At 55.0% G+C, this 22,593-nt stretch overlaps 6 protein-coding genes across 6 annotated transcripts; 3 read left to right on the forward strand and 3 right to left on the reverse strand.

Moving 5' to 3' along the window:
* Positions 1-89: 89 nt before the first annotated feature.
* On the reverse strand, positions 90-866 carry JN550_001134 (uncharacterized protein; the record flags this gene model as incomplete). The annotated part of the gene is made up of 3 exons (XM_049309695.1): positions 90-448; positions 506-680; positions 750-866. 3 exons carry the CDS (start codon positions 864-866, stop codon positions 90-92), a joined length of 651 nt encoding a protein of 216 aa, XP_049177040.1.
* Positions 867-1,958: 1,092 nt separating this feature from the next.
* JN550_001135 (uncharacterized protein) lies at positions 1,959-4,587 on the reverse strand (the record flags this gene model as incomplete). The annotated part of the gene is made up of 3 exons (XM_049309706.1): positions 1,959-3,028; positions 3,090-4,409; positions 4,476-4,587. 3 exons carry the CDS (start codon positions 4,585-4,587, stop codon positions 1,959-1,961), a joined length of 2,502 nt encoding a protein of 833 aa, XP_049177041.1.
* Positions 4,588-8,829: 4,242 nt separating this feature from the next.
* Positions 8,830-13,822, reverse strand: JN550_001136 (uncharacterized protein; the record flags this gene model as incomplete). Its single annotated transcript, XM_049309717.1, has 3 exons — positions 8,830-10,452; positions 10,508-12,070; positions 12,125-13,822. The coding sequence occupies 3 exons, from the start codon at positions 13,820-13,822 to the stop codon at positions 8,830-8,832; spliced, it is 4,884 nt and encodes a 1,627-aa protein (XP_049177042.1).
* Positions 13,823-15,014: 1,192 nt separating this feature from the next.
* On the forward strand, positions 15,015-16,097 carry JN550_001137 (uncharacterized protein; the record flags this gene model as incomplete). Its single annotated transcript, XM_049309728.1, has 1 exon — positions 15,015-16,097. One exon carries the CDS (start codon positions 15,015-15,017, stop codon positions 16,095-16,097), a length of 1,083 nt encoding a protein of 360 aa, XP_049177043.1.
* Positions 16,098-16,600: 503 nt separating this feature from the next.
* Positions 16,601-17,893, forward strand: JN550_001138 (uncharacterized protein; the record flags this gene model as incomplete). The annotated part of the gene is made up of 2 exons (XM_049309739.1): positions 16,601-17,185; positions 17,243-17,893. The coding sequence occupies 2 exons, from the start codon at positions 16,601-16,603 to the stop codon at positions 17,891-17,893; spliced, it is 1,236 nt and encodes a 411-aa protein (XP_049177044.1).
* Positions 17,894-20,116: 2,223 nt separating this feature from the next.
* Positions 20,117-21,951, forward strand: JN550_001139 (uncharacterized protein; the record flags this gene model as incomplete). The annotated part of the gene is made up of 2 exons (XM_049309760.1): positions 20,117-20,191; positions 20,272-21,951. The coding sequence occupies 2 exons, from the start codon at positions 20,117-20,119 to the stop codon at positions 21,949-21,951; spliced, it is 1,755 nt and encodes a 584-aa protein (XP_049177045.1).
* Between the last annotated feature and the right edge of the window lie 642 nt (positions 21,952-22,593).

Consider the following 22,593-nt stretch of genomic DNA (forward strand, 5'->3'; position numbering starts at 1 on the left):
GGCCTTATGATCTAGAGCAGGAATACACGCGCCCAGGTACCCGTCACTGCCCAACTGTGTATGTCTTCTTCCACCAATTGGTCGCCTGCTCACGCGTCCTTGGCCGCCTTGGCCTCCTTCTCCTTCGCCTTTCGCTCAGCCCTTTCCTTGGCTTTGCGTGCCTTGTCTGCCGCCTTCTTCTCCTTCTTTTCCTTTCTTAGCCGTTCCTTCTCCTCGCGCTCCTTGGTCCTGTGCTCCTTCTTCTCCTTCTTGAGTCGCGCCTTCTCCTCACGCTCTTTAGCCTTGCGGGCTTTTCGGGACAGATCTTCGACTAATTTTGGAGGGGGCGTGGGCGGAGGAGACTTCTGGCGCGCATGGTACGCGCAAAGGGGTCCTTCGGGAGTGGCGAGCGTCTTCGGCACAGGTGAATGGAGAAGTGGGACGTTGGGGGTCGGAAAGCTCTCCAAGCCTGTAGCATGTGTTAAAACCCCGTTTCTCAAGCAGTGGTTCAGAGTATCGGCCTTACCCTTGGGCGTAGGCGGTGGTAATATGGGAACAATCTCCATCGGGGGAGTCTTGGGCTTCACGACCAAGGGGATCTTCCTTGGTTCCTGGGGGGCAGGCCCAGGCTCCTTGAGAGCTGGCTTACGACCATGAGGGGCCGTATCGGGCTTCTTTTGCTTCGGAGGTGCCGAGGCTGGCTTTGGTAGGTGATCATGAGCGAGGTCGTCATGTTGCAGCTCGGGAGGGTCGCCTTGCTAATCGCAGACCTCCACGGGACGAGGTTCCGCATGCGCAAGATCATCTAATTGGGGTTCTGGGCTATCCCCGCGCCAGTCGCACGGTCCCGGCTCAGCATGATGAGAGGCAGGACCGGGATGAGCCATGGCTGAACGAGGTACGATGTGTGGAGCTGCTGCTGCGGGTTCTTCTGTTCTCTCGGGGGACCACAGCCGAAACCTGGGGACGAGTACTCTGGGCATATGGTGGAAAGCGAGTCGAGTAAGTGATAATAGGTGTTGAAGCAGTCAGATAGGATATGCGGCAATACGAGGCAGCCGGGGAGCCAGCAGAGTCCTCGATAATGATGCAGCGATACTCAATGGTCAAAGTCAACAAATGGGAAAAGAGGCGAGAAGAGGTTCGTGACGAACGGAGCAACACGATGGCCAGTGTCAACAGCTTCCTTCTGCAGCTATTTATCAGGACGCGGCAGTCTCCAGTGCTCGTCAGGGGCAGCGGTGGTACGCTCCTTCTCGTCGCATCGGTCCAGATAGCAAGCGCAAGACAGGTCTGAGGTTGACAGTTGCCATCGATTGCTCGAAAGGCTGGCATTTCCAGCACTTACACTTTTAGTCACGATGAAGAAGGTGACCGGGCGGAAGTGAATCAGGCTTCGAGGTTGCTAGCAATCCTCGATTGTGAATAAAATGCTGGTCAGGGGTCGCCCCTGAATTTCGGCAAGGGATTTCCAACTGCAATATCAGATTGGCCTTCAGGGTTTGAAACCATGAATCAGGTGGCTGGGGTATAATGGGCCGCAATCGCTGATCATGATGCAATAGCTTTGTAGTTTACACAAGGAATCATATTGCCTGAGTCTATCAATATCGTTGTCTATCCTAATTGCCGAGCCTGTATTATCTATCGGCATACCCAAGCATATCCAGCTGTAAAGGTCGTAAAGATGGGGGTATAAGTATGTTTGGGCAACTCGCCGCCTGGCCGTATCCGTACAGTGTCGTGGCAAACCCATAAAAAGCTACACAAGAGAAAAGTTGGAAAAAAAATAAATGAAAAGTGCTCACGGGAGCAGTTATTGTGTTGCCAAGATTCCGAGGAGAATCCTGGGGAAAAGGGCAATGCTGAGTTGCCCCCAAGTCTGGTTTGCTCATCGCCAAACGCCTTGCTGTTTCTCCATCATAGGTACCGTAACTCAAAAACAATCGCCGCTTACAGCCACGAGGCTGCGACGTTCATTACTCCACATCAGCATCGAAGCCCTTCATGTCAATCCGATGCGGGTGGACCGACTCTTTTTCCTTGCCTTTCTCACTCCAAGGGCGGATTGTGGTCCCGCTGGCACCACTTAATCTCTTGCGTCTCTTTTCCTCCTTACGCAGCCTCATTGCGGTGTGGACGTCCATCTTCTCGATGTCCCTCTCCTCCATGATAATGTCCTCTCGACTGGCGTACCTAGCAGCACGGTACTGTCTTAAGGGCGTGCTTCGCCTGGTCATCGGAATATCGAATGATAACTCATCCTCTGAATCTTGCTCTTCCTCCCCCGTAGAAGACTCGGTGTCGGTCGAGTCATCGTACCGATTGGCTGACACATGAGTTCGGGGTGCACGGCGGCGATAGTCTGCCCGGGACCCGCTATACGCATTTTCAAGTTCAGTCAAGGTTGACTCATCGAGTTTGTAACTTGAGATATCCCTCTCATTGTCCCTACCCTTAGATCTGGAGATGGATCTTGGGGGCGAAGAAGGTGCGAACAGAGGGGTGGCATCGAATTGACTAGAAAGGCCGGGCAACTCAAAACCAAAACCATAGCCCGAGTCGTTGAATACAAGCTCTTCCTCGCCTTCGCCTCGGGGCCGGCGGGGTTTATCAGCATCATCGTCTGATGAGATGTAGTCGTCAATGTTGAAATTGGTCGAGCGTTTCGGTTTCACTTCTGATCTCAGCGGTGACGAGGCCGACACTGCGAGCGGGGACGGAAGGCGATGATCCGGTCCTGTGCGGCTCGAGACTGCCCCTAACGAATCATGGCTGAAGTTGGCTTCCTTTGCGAATGGCGAGAGGTCGATGGAAGTATTGGCAGTATGCCGGGACTGCGGTCTGAAAGGGTTAGAGCTGAGACTCGTCGCCGATGTCGAGTCCATGGAGCCATGCCGCAAGCTGCTTGTTCGTTCTGGGATAGTCTCGTCGAGATCAGGCTTCTTGACAGCTTTGCCCGGCGCAGTCCTGGGACTTCGCGTGTGGGCAAATTGGTCAATCAGGAGTTCATCTCGATTACCAGAACGTTTATGAAAGGACTTAGGACCTGTATAGGTTGTCAGCACCAGCTTCAACAAATAACTGCGGACAGCTCTTGGGGCACCTACGAGGTGTCTCAAATGCCTGCATCCGTAGATCGCGGCGCGAGCTGCTCTGCGTATCCGATCTTGGGCTTTGAGGTCTTGCACGGTGAATACTGCCTCCATCGGTGTCGTTGCCGGTGGAGGTCATTTGCATGCTCTGTAAACTCAACCTCTTTGATGCGACATGGTTCTGAGCTGACTTTGATGCATAGGACAATGTCTCCCTCCTAGACGATTTCGTGGTCTTGGACGATCGTCCCTTGGTGGATCTATCTCGGTCCTTTGATCCATGGGTTTTCTCACCAGTGCGACTGGCATAGCGTCTCTTATCTAGTGACGAATTCCGAGGCGAAGGTACCGACTTGATGGACGACAGTCTGCCATCCGCTGCTCTGGCCGCGTCTTTGCCTTTGGCCTTCAGCGAGTCGGGAAAATCAGAATCACTGTCTTGAACATGTTTCCTCTGTGAGGAATGCAGATACGAAGGGAGAGACTTGCGCCGATCCGCCTTGGTCGACGCTGAGACGGCCTCGTCATCGATAATACGACGGCGGAGAGGGCTTTTGGGCGGCAGAGGTGGGTCGGTACCTGGTGCCTTTGACCTTACAGCATAGGTCTCAGAATCCAGTGAAGTGGTCCGCAGACCGGCTCCCAAGGAATGCCTCTTCCTCGACTTGGATAGCAAATCTTCATCTCCTCCATTCTGAGATCTTGCGGCGGACGCTGAGTTCATGCTGTGATGTGTGGAGGTTTCGGTCGAATTCAACTTGACTCCGCTGGCACCAACGTTCCGATCTGCAACATCTTCGCCATAACTCCGAGCACCCGTCGCCTGGACTCTTTGGTACAAATCCGTAGATTGAAAACCCGCTTGCGCGTCCAGTAGGTCAACGAAGCCCCTGGATAGCTTGGTCGCGGCCGAGTTGCTACTGTTGATGGACGAGGTCTTCTCGTGTGCGATGGCGGGCAGTGGCTTGTTGAGAATTGAAGCGTCGAAGATTTTCTCGGGCAACTTGACAATTGGCGGGCGCGGCTTGTCTGAACGATGGGGCAGTTTGCCCGGCAGCCTGTAGGGCGGACGGTTCCCCTGCGAGATGGTAGGCAGTTGAGGAACTGGATGCTCCTTCAGAGATGCGGACCTGCGACGGCCCAGCCATCCGGCCTGGTCCTCGGTCGGCGCCGTCTGCGGACGTCCCGACTCATCTTGTCGGAGCTTGCGTATCGACGGCGTCGGTACGTATGCCTCAGTGGAATAGCTCGGGGCTTTTCTGAGTTGCGATTTGATCTTTGTCCTCTGAATGGCCTCCAAAATGCTGGGGCCATTGCCTGCTACCGGTAGGGTTCCTAAGCCAGAAGTCAGAAGAGCGATTCCACGGGCCAATTAGCAGGGTTGCTACGGTGCGACTATACCGAGGATTGGGGGCAGCGACGCCACAGTCGCATTGTATGGTTGCGCCTTGAGAACATCGGTATCCTCGGAAACGGGCGGCGGCTTCCTGGACCAGAAGCTCAAAAAGCCCATCTTGACTGTCTGCCACTACGAGGCCATACGCTGCTCTTCTCTGGAACCGAGGCTGGGTCCAATGGGCGAGGTTGTCGGGTTTCACGTCAGTGATGCGGGGTCTGGACGAGGCGGCAGACAGGGCAGGGCATTTAATGGTTCGCCGCCATTCGGGGTCGATCTTGGCCACGAGCAGAGACCCCAAGAGCCCGGTGGCAGGGGGAAAGAATGCCTCTCAGCTCGACGAGAGTAGTTGGAATAAGAGAAGAGTGAGTGAGCGGAAAGGACGGGGAGCGGCCAGTCAAGCACTCGTCAGCACGAAAAGATACGAGAGGAGAGAGAGAGAATGGGGGTGCGACGCGAGATGCGACAATAGTTGAGTGAAACTTTCTTTCTAGAGGCTGAAAGTGGTACCTGCTGTCGTCGCCGGCGCGCAACTAGAGCAAAAGGAACACTTGGATCTGAGCACCTTGTGTTCCCACCCTGATGGATGCTAGTTAAGTTAATTAATATGTAGGTCTAGTTTTACCGTGCTAGGCAAGCCAACTCTATGTACTCGACCCTGCACTCTGGGTCCATCCACCCACCCCAGAGGCTTCTGCGCTTCTGCACTTCTGCACCCCTCCGGGATCCATTCCACACGAAAGGCGGGCCTATCCATCCATCCATCCATCCATCTGCACGGTGTGAGCCAGGGTCCCGTTTGGACGACCGCCCACCACGACTGCAACTTTCCTGTAACATATTGCCCTGGTAGGCACTGGCCCAGGCATGCACACCTCTAGTGAGCATCACGGCAAGAGTTGCTTCAGCGTTACACATCCATCCGCGACGCAACGCGGCCATCCCATCCCAAGCACGCAAACGGGATGGTTGAACGAATCAAAGGTTGGGGCGCCTCAACGCTTTGACTGTGGCATTCATAGTCGCCCTCCAAGTCCTCGCCGGCCCTCTGGTAAGTTCTGCCATCTCATTACTGACGGAACTCTGTCGGTGAGACATTGGACTTGGTTCCCTGGTCTACATCGGACACAGTTCAACCTTGAAACTTGGGAAGAAAAACAAAGCGGTCCATGTGCTCGAGAGATTTCATGTGGCGGGTGCTCTCCATGCTTAGGGCCATCGCAATCAACTCAAACCATAACTGCCGTGCCACGTCTTCCCGTGTCGAGCCCGACTTGGACTCGGCGGACCCCGTCGTAGCTGAAAAAGAAAGTCGTCTGCACCAGATCTCGGAAGAGCCGTTGGAAAAAGAAAGGCACTCTAGAGGGCTGGAGATCTGCTGTAGCGTGAATGACATCAACGAAGACATGCGCTAAGATCGACGCCCAGTGAATGGCCCATGGCCCTCCCTCAACCCATGCTCGAGCAGCAATCAAAACCCCTGAGCTGATGACTCGGGCGTCCACTCAGAACGGAAAGGGGAGATCAATCCGGCAGGACCCCGACATGGCACTATACCCGTCCGGGGCCCCCTCTCAGCTCGATTTGGGCCTTTTCTGCAGCAGCACACACATCCCTGCCCACGCAGCACCAGGTTGCAGGGCAAGCAGGGCCTGCACATCCCACCATAGTGGTTCGCCCTGTCTGTTTTGTCTTTCACCCATCCATCGGTCCAGTCATGCCCATTCCCAGGTACGGAATGCAACCAACTAGGGAGACAACGCGGGCAGAGCCGAGTCACGTCACACACGGCTCAAGAGCGCCGGCTGTTGCGTGCGGGAGCGAGCAACACGGCATCTCGTCGCGCTGTGGGAGGAATGCTGCGCGCAGTACGCCCGTTTACTATGTACCTCCCGACCTCCCCGCTTGCCCACCGGCCGAGGATTAACTAGCTCACTGGGAACTGTTGGACATCTGGCCGCGTGGTGGGTTGTGCCTCACTAGCGGTCCGACCTAGTGGCTGGCTGCTTGGCTGCGCAATGTGCTGATTCGCACCTGAACGTCTACTAGTCTTGCAAACGCTCAAGTTAGTCGGCCGCCGTCGATTTCCACCCGACGATCTGGCCTGGAGCCGTGGCAGATAGGCGATGATTGCCTTCCGGGATAGCCCTTCGACGATGGCAAACCGACGACACTAGAGGCGTCGCCATCAGACCACACGCTCCTGCGCACTTGCGAGGCGTGCCATGCCCAGGAAAGCACACCCATTTCCCATCACACAACCAGACCTCGCAAACACATCTCAGGTGCGGGCCGCGGATCCCAGTACGAAGCACTGTGAGTCTCCGCTGCTCATCGCTGCGACTGCAAGATTTGGATAGCTCGATGCACCTGGCCCCTGATGACGACCGGGGAGTTACGAGCTCCTACTGTATCTTGTTGCATTAGGGGGTCCGAAGAAGCTGCGCTGGGCTGCGGAAGCCAATTGCCCGGCAGCCAGGATGCAGATCGAAGTCATTCTGGTCGAACCGTGATCCTTGGATGATGCACGCCGTCTTGGAGATCCTTCTTGGAGACCTTCGAAACACCTACAGTAGATACCTACCTAGGTAAGGCCAAGCTGTGTCGGGCCGGACATTGATTGATTACCATCGTGATCAGCTTGCCCGCTGAAGTGCTAAGAGTTCGCAATATCCCGCTCTCGAGAAATTGCAATTCCTCAGCGACCAGGGGCCAGGGGTCCGAGTCAGGGGTCTGAGGTGACACCCCGGGGGGACCCACGTGGATTGACTGCACGAAACATTTTGGTTTTCCAGAAACAGTCTGCTCTTGGCAGATTGGAACGCTTCTCGGCCGCGAGCCGTGGAACTCACCGTACTAGAGGGGGCCTGGGGTGTAGTAATTTCTCAAATCCCATTTCGCAAGAATTCACTTTCGCAAGGTAAACCCCACCTTCTCTGGTGGTCCTCCAAACAGCGCGACTAGAGCCAGCGTCACGTTGACCAAACGACTAGCGCTGCCTGTCACAAGAGTTGCACGAGGGACACGTGTAGCTGTACGTTTGTTATGACGGAAGTTCGGCTCTCAGTAGATGTTCATTCCCGTTCAAATGAAGTGCTTCCCTCTAGCCCCTGAGCCACCATCATCTGGGTGCCATCAAAATTGATGAACCCATGCTGGTACCGCACATGGCTCGAACCGATAGAACACTCGGTTTCTTCCACAAGCAGATGCTCCGTTTGACAGTTGGTTGGAATAGAGTCTGCGGGCCCAGGCGCCTTAGTGGTCCGCTGACGGGTCAACCGTGCTGGACCTGGGGACCTTCACCTGCGCTTGCGCTCTGACAGCGGGACTAAGAGGATACCAAGAATAACAAGTGGTCTGATACTACCTAATCTGCACAGGACCTGTTTCCAGCCGCGCCCGTTAGACTTGAGTAGCTTGCCTGCGGACATGTCGCCAAGTAGGGGCTGGTGCGTATGGCACCGAATATCACCATATGCGCCTCAAACACAGAGCACGACCTCATGATCCATCATCGGGAGCATCTAGTCCTGGCCCGAGAATCCTCCTCCATGTGACGGTAATTAAACAGGATATTACTTTTGCAAACACCCGACACCTGTGCAGAAAGAGCCCAACTTGTCCAGAATTTCGCCCACGGACAATAACAGCCTGATCTATCAGCCGGAGATTGCCTTCGCCCCCGTAGAGGGCCTGGACTGGGTAGTTCTGCTCACTGTCTTCTCTTTCAAGGTGAAAGCATACTCCTTAAAGGAAGGAATCAAGACGCAGCCATGCAAGGCGGCTGGCAAACAGGTCAGGTGCGCGCGTTGCGCCGTATACGATATCACCAACCAGCATCATGGATGTTCGTATCAATGAGCGCCCAGCTACCTCATCAAGCACCCAAGCAACGCCCGAATAGGTCTAAAATGCAGCTATTTACAAGCTCCAGTTACTATGATGTTATTCAGCTCAATGTAGTTCAATAGTAGATGCTAACCCATACTAATCGAAAGTATTGTAGTGGATGTTTGCAATGTGCGCTGACGTGGGGTTTGCTCTGCTTTCTCCTGTTTGAACCCCAGCAAACATTGTTATCATACTGAAGGATTTGCACCGATAATTAGCAGTGCTGTATCGTGTAGTTTAAGAGGTCGATATCATCATCAGAGCCAGCGTCTCACGGTGGCACAAGTGAAATATCAGAGAATCACATTCATTGCCGTCTCATTGTATCTCTAGCGTGGCAAAGTTTTCGAAAATCTCTATATACATGCATAGCAATTATGATAGACCGGATCACATCATGCAAGTCAGCCTAGCCAAGGCGTTCTCCGGAAGTATCTTTATCTACTTAATGGCCTCGTCACGAGATTACACAGCGGTGGCATGCATGGTAGGGTTACTCTCGGCAACCTCCTCAGGCTTACAATTGCAGCCAAACTGCTCCTTGAATTCGTGAACCTGCATGTTGTCCAGCATAGCCATGCACTTCTTGGCCGCGGCGATCTTGGCATATCGGCCACTGCTCGCAGTAGCATGCGCTCGCACCTGGCCATGGATCAGGACGGCTGCAACGACTTGTTTCTCGCTCAACGAGCCTCCGGCGGCAGGCATCTCGTTGACCATGACACGCCAGTTGGCACAGCCAAAGTTGAGGTGCAGGCAGTTGGATAGGAATGTGACGGGGTGCTTGTTGGCGAAGGAGTCGTACAGGTGCATGTCCTCGAAGTATGGCCTGATGTGATTGTCGAAGAACTTCTGAACCTCGCCAAGGTCGTACTTGCTATCGACAAAAATAGCCCCAATATACGCCTCGACTATGTCGGGGAGACACTTAGGCGGCTCGATTACCGACGTCCAGAAGTCGCGTGAGTATTCAGACGGCTCGAGATAGGCTGCCTCGGCCTCGTCCTCGGCGTCCTCCCGTGCGGTGGTGATGGCATCTACATACTGAGCGATCTGCTGCTGTAGGCCACCAGTCATTGAAATCATGTGTCTCTGGAACCCAAGGGCAACGCAGAGACAGCCCAGAAATTGGTTGGAGACCATTGCCATCTTGTGCTCCGTGAGCCACTGGGGATCTGCGCCGGGGTAGCGATGGAAGAGATAGTCGACACAGACCATGTCCAAAAGAGCGTCTCCTAGGAACTCAAGGCGCTGGTAGTGGGGAATATGCTCATACATATAGCTATAAGATGGGTGGATGAACGCACAACGGAGCAGCCGCGGGTGCGCGAACTTGTATCCGAGTTGTTCCTCAATCAGCTTGGCGAGGTGAAGGTGGACTGCTGTGGGCTCGGCCGCCTGCCATTCGGGCACCTTAAAGGCCGAATAGAACTCACCATAGGCCACCATTGTATGGTTCTTGTTCTCAAGTTTGTTATTGCTGAACTTGGTAACAGCTTGGACCGCCATATCGAGACTGTTCGACTCCTTGCCTGTGAGATATGCGGCACCAATGAGAGCCTCGCACACATCGGCAATGGATTTGTCTCCTAAGACATGGATGTTCCTCCCTGCCCCCTTTTTGCCTTTGATACTTGTGTTCATCTTGCCACTCAGTTGCTCGAGCCCTTCCGGATACCAGTTTCTTCGATTGAATGACTTGGAACGGATGAATGCCTCAACCTTGAGGTCGAGAGCGTTATTGAAGAGGTTCTTGTTACAGATGAGCAGCATGCGATCTACGTGATAGTCGAACTCATTGCCCTCTGGGATTTGAGAGTACAGTGCGATTGTAGTACTCATCTTCAGGAAAGAGTCGCCTAAGAACTCAAGACGCTCGTAATTGTTGCCCATGCCCCTCTGGAAATTGACCTGCTCGGCTGCATGGTCGCCTGTATTGTCGCTGTCTTTCGTCATCGCCTCAAGTGCCAAATCTGGACGAATCTGCAGACCCCAGCCATCACACGCTTCCAGGACAATGAGGCTGGACTCCAACCGGTGGATTATGGCTGGAAGGTTGTAGGCCATTGCAACAACCTCGACCGGCAACTGTAACCTTATGTTAGCTTTATTCCTAGCATCTATGTTTCAAGCAGAAACTCACAGCTGAAACCTTGAGGGTAGCGAATGTCACAAAACATTTATTTCCTTCTTGATCTGCACCCTCGAACTCGTCCAGGAGATTGCGTCGCAATGGTATATACTCCGCTTCGACGACCGGAAGATCGTTTCGGACTTCCATTCGAGATCGTGATTTGGACCACTTACTGATACTATAGTTCCAGATATCGTTGGGGGCGTCTCTACGGGCTCTGTTGTTGCCCAGTCCCTTCACACCTGGCACCTGAGGATCGGTAGGCTTTAGATCAGCTCGGGGACACAGCGTATAGAATTTGCGTGAGCCATCGTGCGGGTCAGTAAGGTATCTGTTGTTGAAGAAGCCCAAGGGCTGACCTTCCCAATCAAGATCGCCTGCTTCGTGAATCATCGTGACGCAGTCCCAGCTGATCAAGTCACACGCTTGGTCGCAATCTCCGAACGTGTATAGGTGATCCTTGTTCAGTGGAGCGAGATAGTAAGGCATTTTCTCGGGCTCACGTCTGTATTCCTTGCTGAACACATCCTGAAATATACGCAGCGAGAATTCGGTCAGTGCTTGAACCTGTTCTAGAGAGATCGTGAATGCGGATTCAAGTGGCAGACAGTTGACCACCGATGTTTGCTGGTTTCCAAAGAAGATAGGGAACCTGGCAACTTGAGGAAGTGGTTCGCGGGTAACAATCGCCAATGGCCTTGAAGGCCGACCGAGTGCTTCTGGGCTCTCAAGCTTCAACACTGTCATGTACATGGCACCCGGAAGTCCACGCCTGTCCCAGATTTCCGGCTTTACCCTCATGTCATACTCGGCTCGCTTCTTTGAGCTCAGTGCTAAGTGGGCATTGCGCATCGCCGGAAGCCTTTTCTGGTGAATCGACTGCAGGTAATCATCAAGCTCTCCGGCCTTTCTCAGCTTCACACACATCTCAAAAGCCGCCGAGCATTTTGCAACTTGCTTGGAGGTTGCACGACGGCCTAAGGCGCTCTTTATTGTCGAGTTGTCGGGCAAAATTACCTCGCATTGGTACTCCTTGCTTACACTCTTGACGACGTAGTCGGCTTGTAGACTCATGTCTGCTCGGCCCGCAAGGGACGATACATACGAGGCGAGAACTACGAGGCTCGATTCATAAGTCAGCTTGGCACCCGTCTTTTCGATCTTGAAAACTCGTTTAGACTTATCCTTTCGGAGGAAGAAGTCCATATCAAAGTCGTTGCCTTTCAGCAGGCGATCCTCCGGCATGGTGGAGCAAAAGGCATGAAGAAGCTCTTCCTTTTCCTGACAGTCAAAGACTCTCTTGGCGTGCTCTTCGTTGCCGACCTCAACCATGTGGAAGTATTTTGAGTTCTTCATGCGAGCTCGGCCTTTGGACTGTATGTATTGTATCATGGTCCGGTACAGGTCAAACCTGATTATGATGTTGCAATCTGGGATGTCCAGGCCTTCTTCGGCAATAGTGGTGGCGATGAGAATGTTCAAATCTCCATTGTGGAATCTCTGGATCGCCCTTTGCTGTTGAGCGTAGGACATACTCTCGTGTTCGCCCGTTACCCCAGTCCCAGATCCTAACTAGTCAAGAGTCAGCTTAGTCACTGGTATAGTAATTCAGGCACCACAACATACCAAGGTACCTGCTTGCAAACCATACAGGGCCAGGGGTAGCTGCTTGAAGAGATCGTCGAGCACGATCGCCGTGAGCCTTTGCTCGACAAAAATCATACATTTATCGAATGCTGGCCGGAAATGCTGCTTGAGTATGCCGAGCAAAGAAATGACTTTATGGGACAAGTGACCTCGCGTTGGGTCTACCGCCGGAAATGGGTGTTTCTGGATCTCTCGGTAAGCGTCCTCGATGTCCGCAACACGAGCGTCAATGGCTTCTATGGCTAGGTCTGATCCGGTACTGAGTAGGTTTCGCTCCGTTCTCGCCTTTGCCTTCACTATTTCCTCTCGGGGCAATCCCAGTTGCCACACTCTGTCAGCGCACCACGGACCAAGCTCCCTGGTAGAAGCCTTCGAAAAGACAAACAACTTTCTGAAGACACTGTTCTTGCCGATGAGCTTGTGGAGCCTTTGCCCAAGGGGTGTGGTGAACGGAGCATAGGATAGCCCATACTCAACCAGAGTTTCAAGGCCACCCCCCTGCCTCTCCAGCGAACCAGACCTCAGAAGATCTGGTTGATCGACTGTTGCAATTTCACAATGAAGTAACCCTTCTAATTGAGCTGCAGTGGTAGCCAAGTCAGTCTTGGCATCGACAGGCGAGGCCGTCATTCCAAGGATTCTTGGCCGCCTCGACGAGCCTTTCTGCAAGTCAGCGTAGAAGTCCTTGATAATCCTGGAATATGGATGGTTCTTCTTTGCGTGATGAGCTTCATCGAAAATAAGGAGGTTAATCTGGTCCATATTGAAGTACCCACGAGACAGGCATTGCTGTAAAATGGCCGCAGTACAAACGATGGCCATGTTCTCTTCCAGCTGCTGTTTCCAGAATCCCTGAGTAGACATCGAATCAACAAGTTGTCCGTGGAACTTTGCCACTGGATGAGAAAGATTGGCCTTCAGTACTTTCCACTGTTGATAAACGAGCGAGACTTTATCAACAAGGAAGAAGGTGACGCGGGGCTCCAATTTTCTCTCCTTGGAGTTTCGGTCGATCAGTTCTTGTTCCAGAGTGTGACGAATGAGTAGGGCCGCAATGAGGGTTTTGCCTGTTCCCGTGGGGAGCACAACAATGAGGTTCTTCTTTTTTGCCCTTTCGAAGAGTTCGACTTGGTATTCCCGGGGACTAGAAATGATACGTTTCTGAGCTGGGTCTCGACTAGAGAGAATTTTATCGACATCAGCTTCATCCCATCGGATCGAGGGGTTATCTCCCAGGGCTGATTCGGCGAGCTTCTTGTTGGCACGCTTCTGCTCTTGTCTCATCCAGTGCTCGAATTGGTCTTGGTCCGCAAGGCGTCTTGCTGTGACCTTGCGAGCCTTGGGTTCTTCGACGACCGGCTCATCACCCTCCGAGAGGTCTGAATCTTCTGAAGGTTTCGTTGCACTCCCCGCCTCGCCATGGTCATCATGCAAGCTGGCGCCTACCTGAGGGTCAACAGAGCCCAGCCCGCTATCTTGTGACAGATCAGTCAAGAGCGTGGGTAATCCTGTAGAAGCTGCATGCTGGTAACCATGTTGTGGTACATATTGATGTGAGTTGGTCCCATAGGGAGATCCGTGATGACGATCTCCCGAAATACCGCGAGATGAACCTTTGTGCACCTCTTCAGACCTTGTCTGGCCCTGTGGGCTCCTTGGATCCGGAGCGACAGGCATGCTCCAACGAGTCGTTGCACGATGAGATGGAAGGTCGCACGACTTACGGTCCGAAGATATGGTCAAGTGAGCTTGCAGGACTCTCAGTTCATGATGGCAGGCAGACAGCCAACCTATCGGTGCCTAGGTAGGAAGACGAACAGCGGAGGAAGGGGACACCGGAATTTGAAACGGCCAAAGACGTTGTCGACGTGAGGATTGGATTGTTCCAGATGTTGGAAGACTGTGCCTCCTCTTTTACGTTGATTTTCCGATGTGAATACTTCTGAACATTCACATATCGGGACACAGCAAAATCTACCTCGACTTGACCAAGTAATCAAACCGGCCAGTGAAGCAGACAGATTTCAACAAGTGATGCGCTGGTTGTGCTATTCGACGTCTGGAGAACTTGACCAAGTCTGCTTTTGGAATATCCATTGGCCATTGTGTAATTACCATTTTTAATTACATATGGGCAGCCATATTGTCAGACTTTCACCACCTGCCTGCAAACATGGCATGAGCAAACGGCATCAGCCTGTGAAAGCACAGCTGCCGTCCGCAGGCTGCAGGCGTATCATTCATCCCAGCCTGTCCCAATTTCTTTCATTTCCTTGCTTTCTCCAAGGAAAGCGAGAATAAGAAACATTCAGAAAAAAAAAAAAAAACTGTCTCTTGATTATCATTCATCTTGGCTGCAAATGTAAATATGGCTACACACTTGATGTAGGTAGTGGAGGTAAGGCAGGTACTATTTCGGTGAGAGATGAAAAGGCGTACCAGATGATCAGGGGTCCTCGGCATGGGACGGCACTCTGCAACTTAGGCTCTGGTCCGTGCTCTACAGGGTTGGCTGGGCCCCTTGCATTGATTGACAGGTCTACGAGCCTTAAGGGCCTTAAGGCACACTTTCCGGGGCCACCTTAGCCTGGAGGGGCAACTGCAGCTGGCTTTCATAATCCTAGTGCAAGCAAGCAAGCAAGCAAGCATTGGTGATCGACCCCCCCAAAAGTGCCGTCTTGTTCGCGTGCCCCTCACTGAAACGGGTCACGCTGGGATTCCATGTGAGCAGAGTGCTCATAATTGCCACACAAGGGGCGCTGCGACTTGCGACTTCACCCGCTGGAACCTGGAAACCGTCTGGATTTCAAACTCCTTCCAACTCACGAACTACGTCCAGCATCCACCAGCCAGCCCAGGTTTGCTCACCATGGGGGAGCCGAGAACTCTGAAGACGGTGTTCGAAGGCGCCGAGAAGAAAAGACTAGCGCTAGAAGGCACATTTGAGGCGAGTTCGCTCACATTCCGTGAAGATCTCAGCTTTGCCCTCAAATCCTACGAGGAATGTCTGAAAATCATCAGCAACGTCTCGCTGTTTAGTGAGAACGAGGGCCCGGAAGACATCAACACCACAGACCTGCCTTATCTGTTGGTTAGCTACCGGATCGCCGAGCTTCTGCAGAAAATCTCAGTGACGTCGCCCCTGGAGCGGAAGCTCGCTCTGAAGACGACGCGGGACGCCTACGAGCGGTTCCTGTATCTGCTGGACAACTACACACTCCTGTCCAAGCCTGACCGCAAACTCTGGGATACATACAATGAAGATCCCGAGGCCTTCTCGACCATCTCCACTAAAGATCCAGCAGCCCGGCGCAATGCCAAGATTGCAAACTTCCAACAGGAGAAGGAACTGAAGCAGAAACTTGCATATATGCGGAGCACGCCGCGTTACCTGGAGAATGGAGGTGACGAGGAAGCTGTCAGGGAGCTGCACCTGGCAAATGTCGCCTACTGTGCCCATATGGCGTTTCAAGGGCTGGAGCATATCAACCGAGAAATGGAGATGTTGGCACAAGCGCCCGTGCCACTGATGCCGACAACGACCACGGTTCAGGAGGATGAGAGACGCCGCCTGTCTCCTACGGAGGACGGCTACACAGAACGGTTGGACCGACCGCTGCACAGGTTAGGCTCTGTGCTCAACGGGCCACTTCTCAGCCGGGAGGGCAAGCCGTTACGGCCGTTCACCCTCACGAGCAATCGCCAAGACCTACAGAAAGGAGTGTTCCGGCCTGGCCATAACCTGCCAACAATGAGCATTGACGAGTACCTGGAGGAGGAGCGGCGGCGCGGTGGCATCATCGAAGGAGGCGGAGAGGCGAGTGGCCGGCAAGCGACGCCCGACGAAGACAACTACGAAAAGGCAGATGCCGAGACAATGAAGGCGCGGGATTGGGACGAGTTCGTAGAGGCCAACCCGAAGGGTGCGGGCAATACCCTGAACAGAGGCTAACGACCCGACCAAGCAGAAAAGCAGGATCGAGGTGTGTGGCAGGGTATACTGTAATGTGTAATATAAACTGGAAGGTCTCGATACCCGCTAAAGGAATACATGCATGGCAGGAAATCACAGCCTGGATCCTACTGACATCACAACGCGTGTCTTCTTGTTCTGGATTTGCCCTTCACTTCGGATCTTGCAATGTCCATCTGGGCGTGAATCTCCCAATAGTCAAACAGACTGGCTCGCGTTGTCTCAGTCCTGGCCGTGGCGTGGTCAGTGGTACCAAGTTGGACCCACTTTTGAGCATTCAGCCTTCCCCAGAGGAGCTCTAAGTTTCGGGGCCTTCGCCTCGGACGCGAGGCTAGCTGCTCGCCAGCTATTGACAACGACCACCACCTCAGGCATCTTGCTTCGACTCCGTCATCTCACAAAAGCGTGGCGAGCACAGGTTGGGTAGACAGTGTGTGTGAACATCGCCGACGAGCGCGTGAATCATTGAGTCAACGGTCGCCATGGCGAGCGCCGAGATGGACCCTCTGCTGCTGCTCCGACAGTCAATCGCTTCGAGCAGCGCCATCCTCCCAACCGCGTCCGACGATGTATCAGCTCCCGAGGTCGCACTATCCAAGGCCACACACCTCACATTCACCACCCCGTCCAGAATATCACTACCGATCACGACCCCGACGCGCTTCGTGGCCAATGACACCGCCGTCGACTTGCGCAGCATCTACTTTCTGTGGCTGAAGCGCGAGCTGCCCATTCCCGAGTACAATGCAGCCGTGGCACAGCTGGACAGCGAGCTGGCCGACGGCAAGATCCACAAGCCGGCCTACTTCGAACGAGTCGAGTTGATCGCCTGGCTCGAGGGCTCCAGCGAGGAGAGTGAATACATCAAGCCGCTGGCTGGCGACAAGGATGGCGCAGCGTCCAGCGCCGCCGCCGCCCTGGCTTCCAAAGGCGCTGCTGCCCCGGCCATCGGCTCTACTGTTGGACGGTCCGGCAAAGGAACCCTAGACCCGCGCCTGGCCGTGATATACAACAGCGAACGAAGGACGGGAGACCGGAACAGCGCGCTGCGCGGGATCAAGCCGACAGTATGCTTCCCTCGTGCTTGTTCCTTGTCCGATTGTATGCTAATCTAGGTCCTGTAGGACTTTTCACATGTGCGGAAGATTGCGGCTCCCTTCTTATCCAAGAAGCCTGTTCAGCCATCCACGAACATCTCGTCGAACCCTTCTCTGGCCCTCAACCCGAAACAGAGGCGGCCCGATCCTATCATCCTCCTCTCACCATCCGCCTCCTCGCTTCTACGCATGACGAACGCCAAATCATTCCTCGAGAACGGCAAATTCGTCCCGGCCGACTCGCCCCTGGCATCGGCCGAGGGGAGCACCATGTTGCACATCAATCGCCTCATGAAAGACATCGACCCCAACAGGTCGCTGCGCTTCGTCCTGGTGGAAGGCACGGAGAGATTCAAGCCCGAGTACTGGAACCGCGTGGTTGCCGTCTTCACCACTGGCCAGTCCTGGCAGTTCAAGAACTACAAGTGGACCAACCCGCACGACCTTTTCCGTCACATCCCGGGCATCTACGTGGGCTGGCGGCAAGACAAGACGCCCGAGGCGGTGCAGGCTTGGGGCCACAGGGTTACCACGGTGGGTGTCGAGAGATGGAAGGATGTTGGCTCGGACGCGGGCCGATGGCGGGACCGCGAGGTGGTGGATTCGATTTGGAGGGTCATTGAGAGCAACATGAGAAGCAAGGGCTGGACAAGGGACCGAGCCCCGGCTTCGATATGATCTTGAGATTTGAGACGAACTTTCTTCATCATACCCTCGTGTGAGGGGTCGCCTATCAAGCCGAGTAGCAGCAAATGCCTGCACGCTCGGCCGTGTTCAGTCACTGGCTCCTAGCTGGGGGCTTTACTGCTTGTGGCCTCCCAAGAAGCACGAGGGCTAAACAGTCTTGATCTCAAGAGTCATGACCTCAAGAGCCATGACCCCAGGGTATCATTGTCCACGGGCTCTTCTAAGTTTATTGAGTGAAGTAAGCGTTCCGTTGTGGCATCACGGCGAAAAACGGACGGGAGTTTGGGGGCGAGGCGCATCGGAGGCCCAATTTTGCTCGAGCTGTCTTCTACGTGATACAGCATGTACATAATCTATTCCCATTGATCCTGTCATATTTCTTGCCAGCGGATTGGGAAAATGAGGATTCAGGCCTCTGTAGCAAGAAATGACACATGAACAGTCTGGCAGAACTTGTCATTGACAGTCTCAAATAGCTCAACTGTAACCCTGCTCTTCGGGGATCCTCAAGTGCTCCATGCTCTATATCTAAAAAGATATACCATTTGCTTCTATAATGCCATGCAAATCCTAGTCGTCTATTTTTTATCCTCAGATATTCAGACCTCTCCCATGAAATGTCTATGAATGTCTATGCCGAGTCTAGCCGAAGCCGAGTATATCTATGATCTATATCTCTAGCTCGCAATGCTCTCTCTCTCTCTCTATACCCTGTTGACGGCGGCGGCCTTGACGCTGATCTCGCCGTCTACGACGCTCTTGACCACCTTGTGGATGTCGCCAAAGTCGTGGAACTCGGTGTACGGCACGCTCTCCCTGATGCAGTACTGGACGAGGTCTATCGATAGACTGTTAGTGAACCCCGCCAACCACCATGTTTCGTTGTAGTGAGTTACTTACCCCTGCCGGCCTTTGCGAACAGCAGATCCGTCTCCTTGGCCGCCGAAAGGTCCGACACGCCGTCGCCGGCATAGAACATGACCGGGCGCTCGGGCAGGGCTGCGTACGGCCGGATCTCCAGGGACTTGTCGTGGCCGAAGTCGCTGCGCACGAGGGGTCAGCCTTCCTCCACAATTTGCGCTTCAGTTCCGCCCCGCGGCGGTGGTGCCATTGAGCGGGAGAGAGGGAGAAAACGACGAAACTCACCTGTCGTCGTGGTAGACGATGTTCCAGCCGCCGACGTCGTTGATGGTCTTGCCGGGGCGGGGCGCGACGTCGTTGCTGACGATCTGCATGTCGCGGACCTCCTCCTCGCCGACGAGGTGGGCCAGCAGGGCGCGGATGACGGGCTGCATGCCGCCGCTGAGGACGACGACGGGGACGTTGTTGGCGCGGCACCAGGCGTAGAACTCTTTGAACTTGGGGTCGAGCACGACGTTGGCCAGCAGGACGCGGATGCACTCGTCAAAGGGGGTGTCGACGCTGTCGAGCATCTCCTGGAAGCTGGCGCGGAACGTCTTGCGGCCCTCGAGCACGTCGTGGTTGCCCTGCTTGCGCAGCGCCGTGCCGAAGCCCAGGTTGTCCGTCATGTAGTCGTTGCTGTCCTGCAGCGTGATGGTGCCGTCGAAGTCGGTGAAGAAGATGGCCTTGGGGTTGGTCCGCAGGGCGGGGAGCGAGGCTGGCGTCTGGGAGCCCATCGTGCTGAGTTTGCGTAGGGGACGAAGGTGTGTATATGACTCGAAAGGGTTCGAGGTGTCGGCTATGCGATGCGGTGTCGCGGGTATCAAATATGTGGAATATACCCAAATGTTCCTGCTGTGTCTCGGACAGTGGGAATAAAAGTCTCTCAAATTGTTCGCCTATGCAGAAAGACTATAGAAATGACGTCACTTTAAACACCAGGTCTGTCGTGTCAATCGGTGTTATGGGCGGTTCGAAGAGACTAGAGAGAGAGGTTCTAGAGTTGCTGTTTGGGAATACAAAAGCACAGGAGAGAAAGGCACAGAGGGATGGGATGAATGCGCAGAAACTATGTTTTCCAAGGCCGTTCGGCGACGGAGCTGCAAGCAAGAGTCAAGAGTCAAGAGTCAAGAGTCAATCAACCGCCCCCGTGCCTTTGGGGGGTGCGGCACCGGTGCCCCTCCAAGCGCAACACCACCGCTGCGGCCCAGCGAGCAACCTAGCGGCAAGGTGGGATGATCTGCAGGTGTGCATTTAGTTGAGGCACGCACTAAGGAAGTACCTAGGTGGCCAGGGTAGCACTGGTCGTTCACTATGGCGGTAACCTGTAGTTCTGCCCGGCCCCGCGGCGCCAGGGGGCGGCACCAAGCATCCAACCTTACCTACGGAGTAGGTAGCGTCCAATGGCTGCAGATGAGCCCCGGCTTGGCTGCGCTAGACCCTGAACGACAAGCGGTGAGCCGCAACAGCGCGTCCCACCCCGGGGCGGCACACCCGTTGAATTGGCCGTGTTTCCGTTCCCGTCCGAGAAGCTAGGGACCCCGTCCGTCCAGTGTGCACTTTGGTCTGGCACCACAGTTCTCGACTTTTCGAATGCGTCCTCTCCGCTGAATCGGCCCAAGCTCCTCCTTTGCTCCTCCTACGACCGTGGTCCGCCGGCAAAGCCTACCGCACCCTGGGGGGCCATTGGAGCGTCGACCGAGCCCACCATGTCGCCTTCGACGGCAGTGCGGCCGCTCTTTCGAGCCGGCTCCCGCCTGCTCCTAGAACACTGGCAGAACGGCCTAGCTACCACCGCCAGCTCCGGGAGGCTCGCCGCTGCTTTCGGTCCCCGGCCAGCCTCCAGGCCGCCCTCGATATGTCTGAGCTGCAGCTTCACCCTCGGCCGGCAGCTGAGATTCTCGTCCACAAACACACCTCCGCCCGAACCACCTCAACCTCCTCCTCGTAAAGACGAGCCCAAGCCCGAACATGTCTCGGCCTCCAGCAGCTCCGAATCAGCAGCAACGACAGAAGCAGAATCGTCACCATCCGAAGCAACACAACCACCACCACCGCAGTCACCGTCGTCGCCGCCGCCCTTGAACGCCTCTCAGACCTCTAATCCCGTTACTTCAAACCCATCCCTGCCCTCGCATACCGAGTCCCGCCGCTCCCAGCTGAGCACCCGTTTCACCGAGTTCATGGACCGCGCACAGTCGTCGCTGTTCGTGGCCTCGCAGCGCATCAACGACCTGACGGGCTACTCGGGCATCGAGTCGCTCAAGGCGCAGATCGCCTCGCTCGAGGCGGGCCTGACGCGCGCCCAGGAGGACCTGCACGCGGCCCGCGGCGGCTACAAGGCCAAGGTCGCCGAGCGCGCCTCGACCCAGCGCGAGGTGACGACGCTGATGGCCCGCCAGAAGACCTGGACCCCGCTCGACTTCGAGCGCTTCACCACCCTCTACCGCACCGACTACGAGCTCGAGGCCGACGTGGCTGAGCGCGCCCGCGACCTGGAGGAGGCCGAGCGCGAGGCCGAGAGGCTCAGCCGCGAGCTTAGCGCCGGCATCCTCGCCCGCTACCACGAGGAGCAGATCTGGAGCGACAAGATCCGCCGCATGAGTACCTGGGGCACCTGGGGTCTCATGGGCGTCAACGTGCTGCTCTTCCTCGTCTTCCAGTTCGGCGCCGAGCCCTGGCGCCGCGCCCGCCTGGTCAAGGGCTTCGAGGAGAAGGTCCGCGAGGCCCTGGGCAACCAGGAGGAGAAGGAGCGTGCCCAGCGGCTGCGGGAGTGGGAGGAGCTCATGCCCGTCTTCCGGGAGGCCGACCGGAAGGCCGCGGCTCTGGCGCCTGAAGCTGCTACTGCTACGGCTGCTTCTGCTTCTGCTGCAGCCGCTGCACCGGCCTCTGTGGCAGCAGACCCTGCGAGCCCTGCCGTGGCCGAGGCGGCAGAAATACTAGAGGAGACACCAGCGCCCGCGGCAGCAGTGTCGTGGCGGGAAGTCCTCACGGACCCGGCGTGGTGGAAGGAAACAGCCGCGGACCTGACGAGCGAGCGCAAAGTGGCGATCCGAATGCGAGACGTATCTTTGGTCGCGTTGGAGGGCGTGGCCGCCGGCGCTGCCATTGCGGGCAGCATTGCTATACTATTTCTGCGGAGAACGTGACAGAACCGCAGACCAGCGCAAATCTGTTCCTGCCACTGCCGATGCCGACCAGGGCCAATGTTTAAGTGTATAGATAAAGAGTGCTAAAGATCAAAGGGCGACCATATTGGAGGAATCAGGGGTATCAGGGTATTACGCATGACCCATGAGGCCCCATTTATCGTGTACATTGTAGATAAATCTGTACGCTTATAGCCTCTAATCCAGAAACTACTGGAACAAATCCACTCTACGCACTACTGTTACTTCTGTCAGCAGTTACCGCCGTTGTCTCAGCCTGTGGAATGTTCCTAGTACAGCAGGTATAGGGGCTTGGCCTCACGCTAGGTGATTTGCAGGATAGGGTTTCTAATCGAAGCGCTTTGCCCGTATTCTGTTTCGAAGTCGCTACATTACCTGGTCTATTAAAAGGCGGCCACATTGTGCCCAGGACTCACGGCGAGAATCTAGAAGTGTTTCCTCCTCCCTTCCAACCTTTTCCCCTTCCTTCTTGTAAAACACTACAACGTCGCTTCGTCACCACTTTGACTCATTGCTTTTCGAAGGCCCCTTGCCCCTCCGTCATCATGGGTATATACCACGCCTAACCGGCTGGCGTCGTCCTCGGGGTGGAAAGAATCCAAAACAGGGATGGATGCTGCT

Source organism: Neoarthrinium moseri (genome assembly GCF_022829205.1).
Source record: "Neoarthrinium moseri strain CBS 164.80 chromosome Unknown scaffold2_Wmoseri_CBS_16480, whole genome shotgun sequence".
Taxonomy (NCBI): domain Eukaryota; kingdom Fungi; phylum Ascomycota; class Sordariomycetes; order Amphisphaeriales; family Apiosporaceae; genus Neoarthrinium; species Neoarthrinium moseri.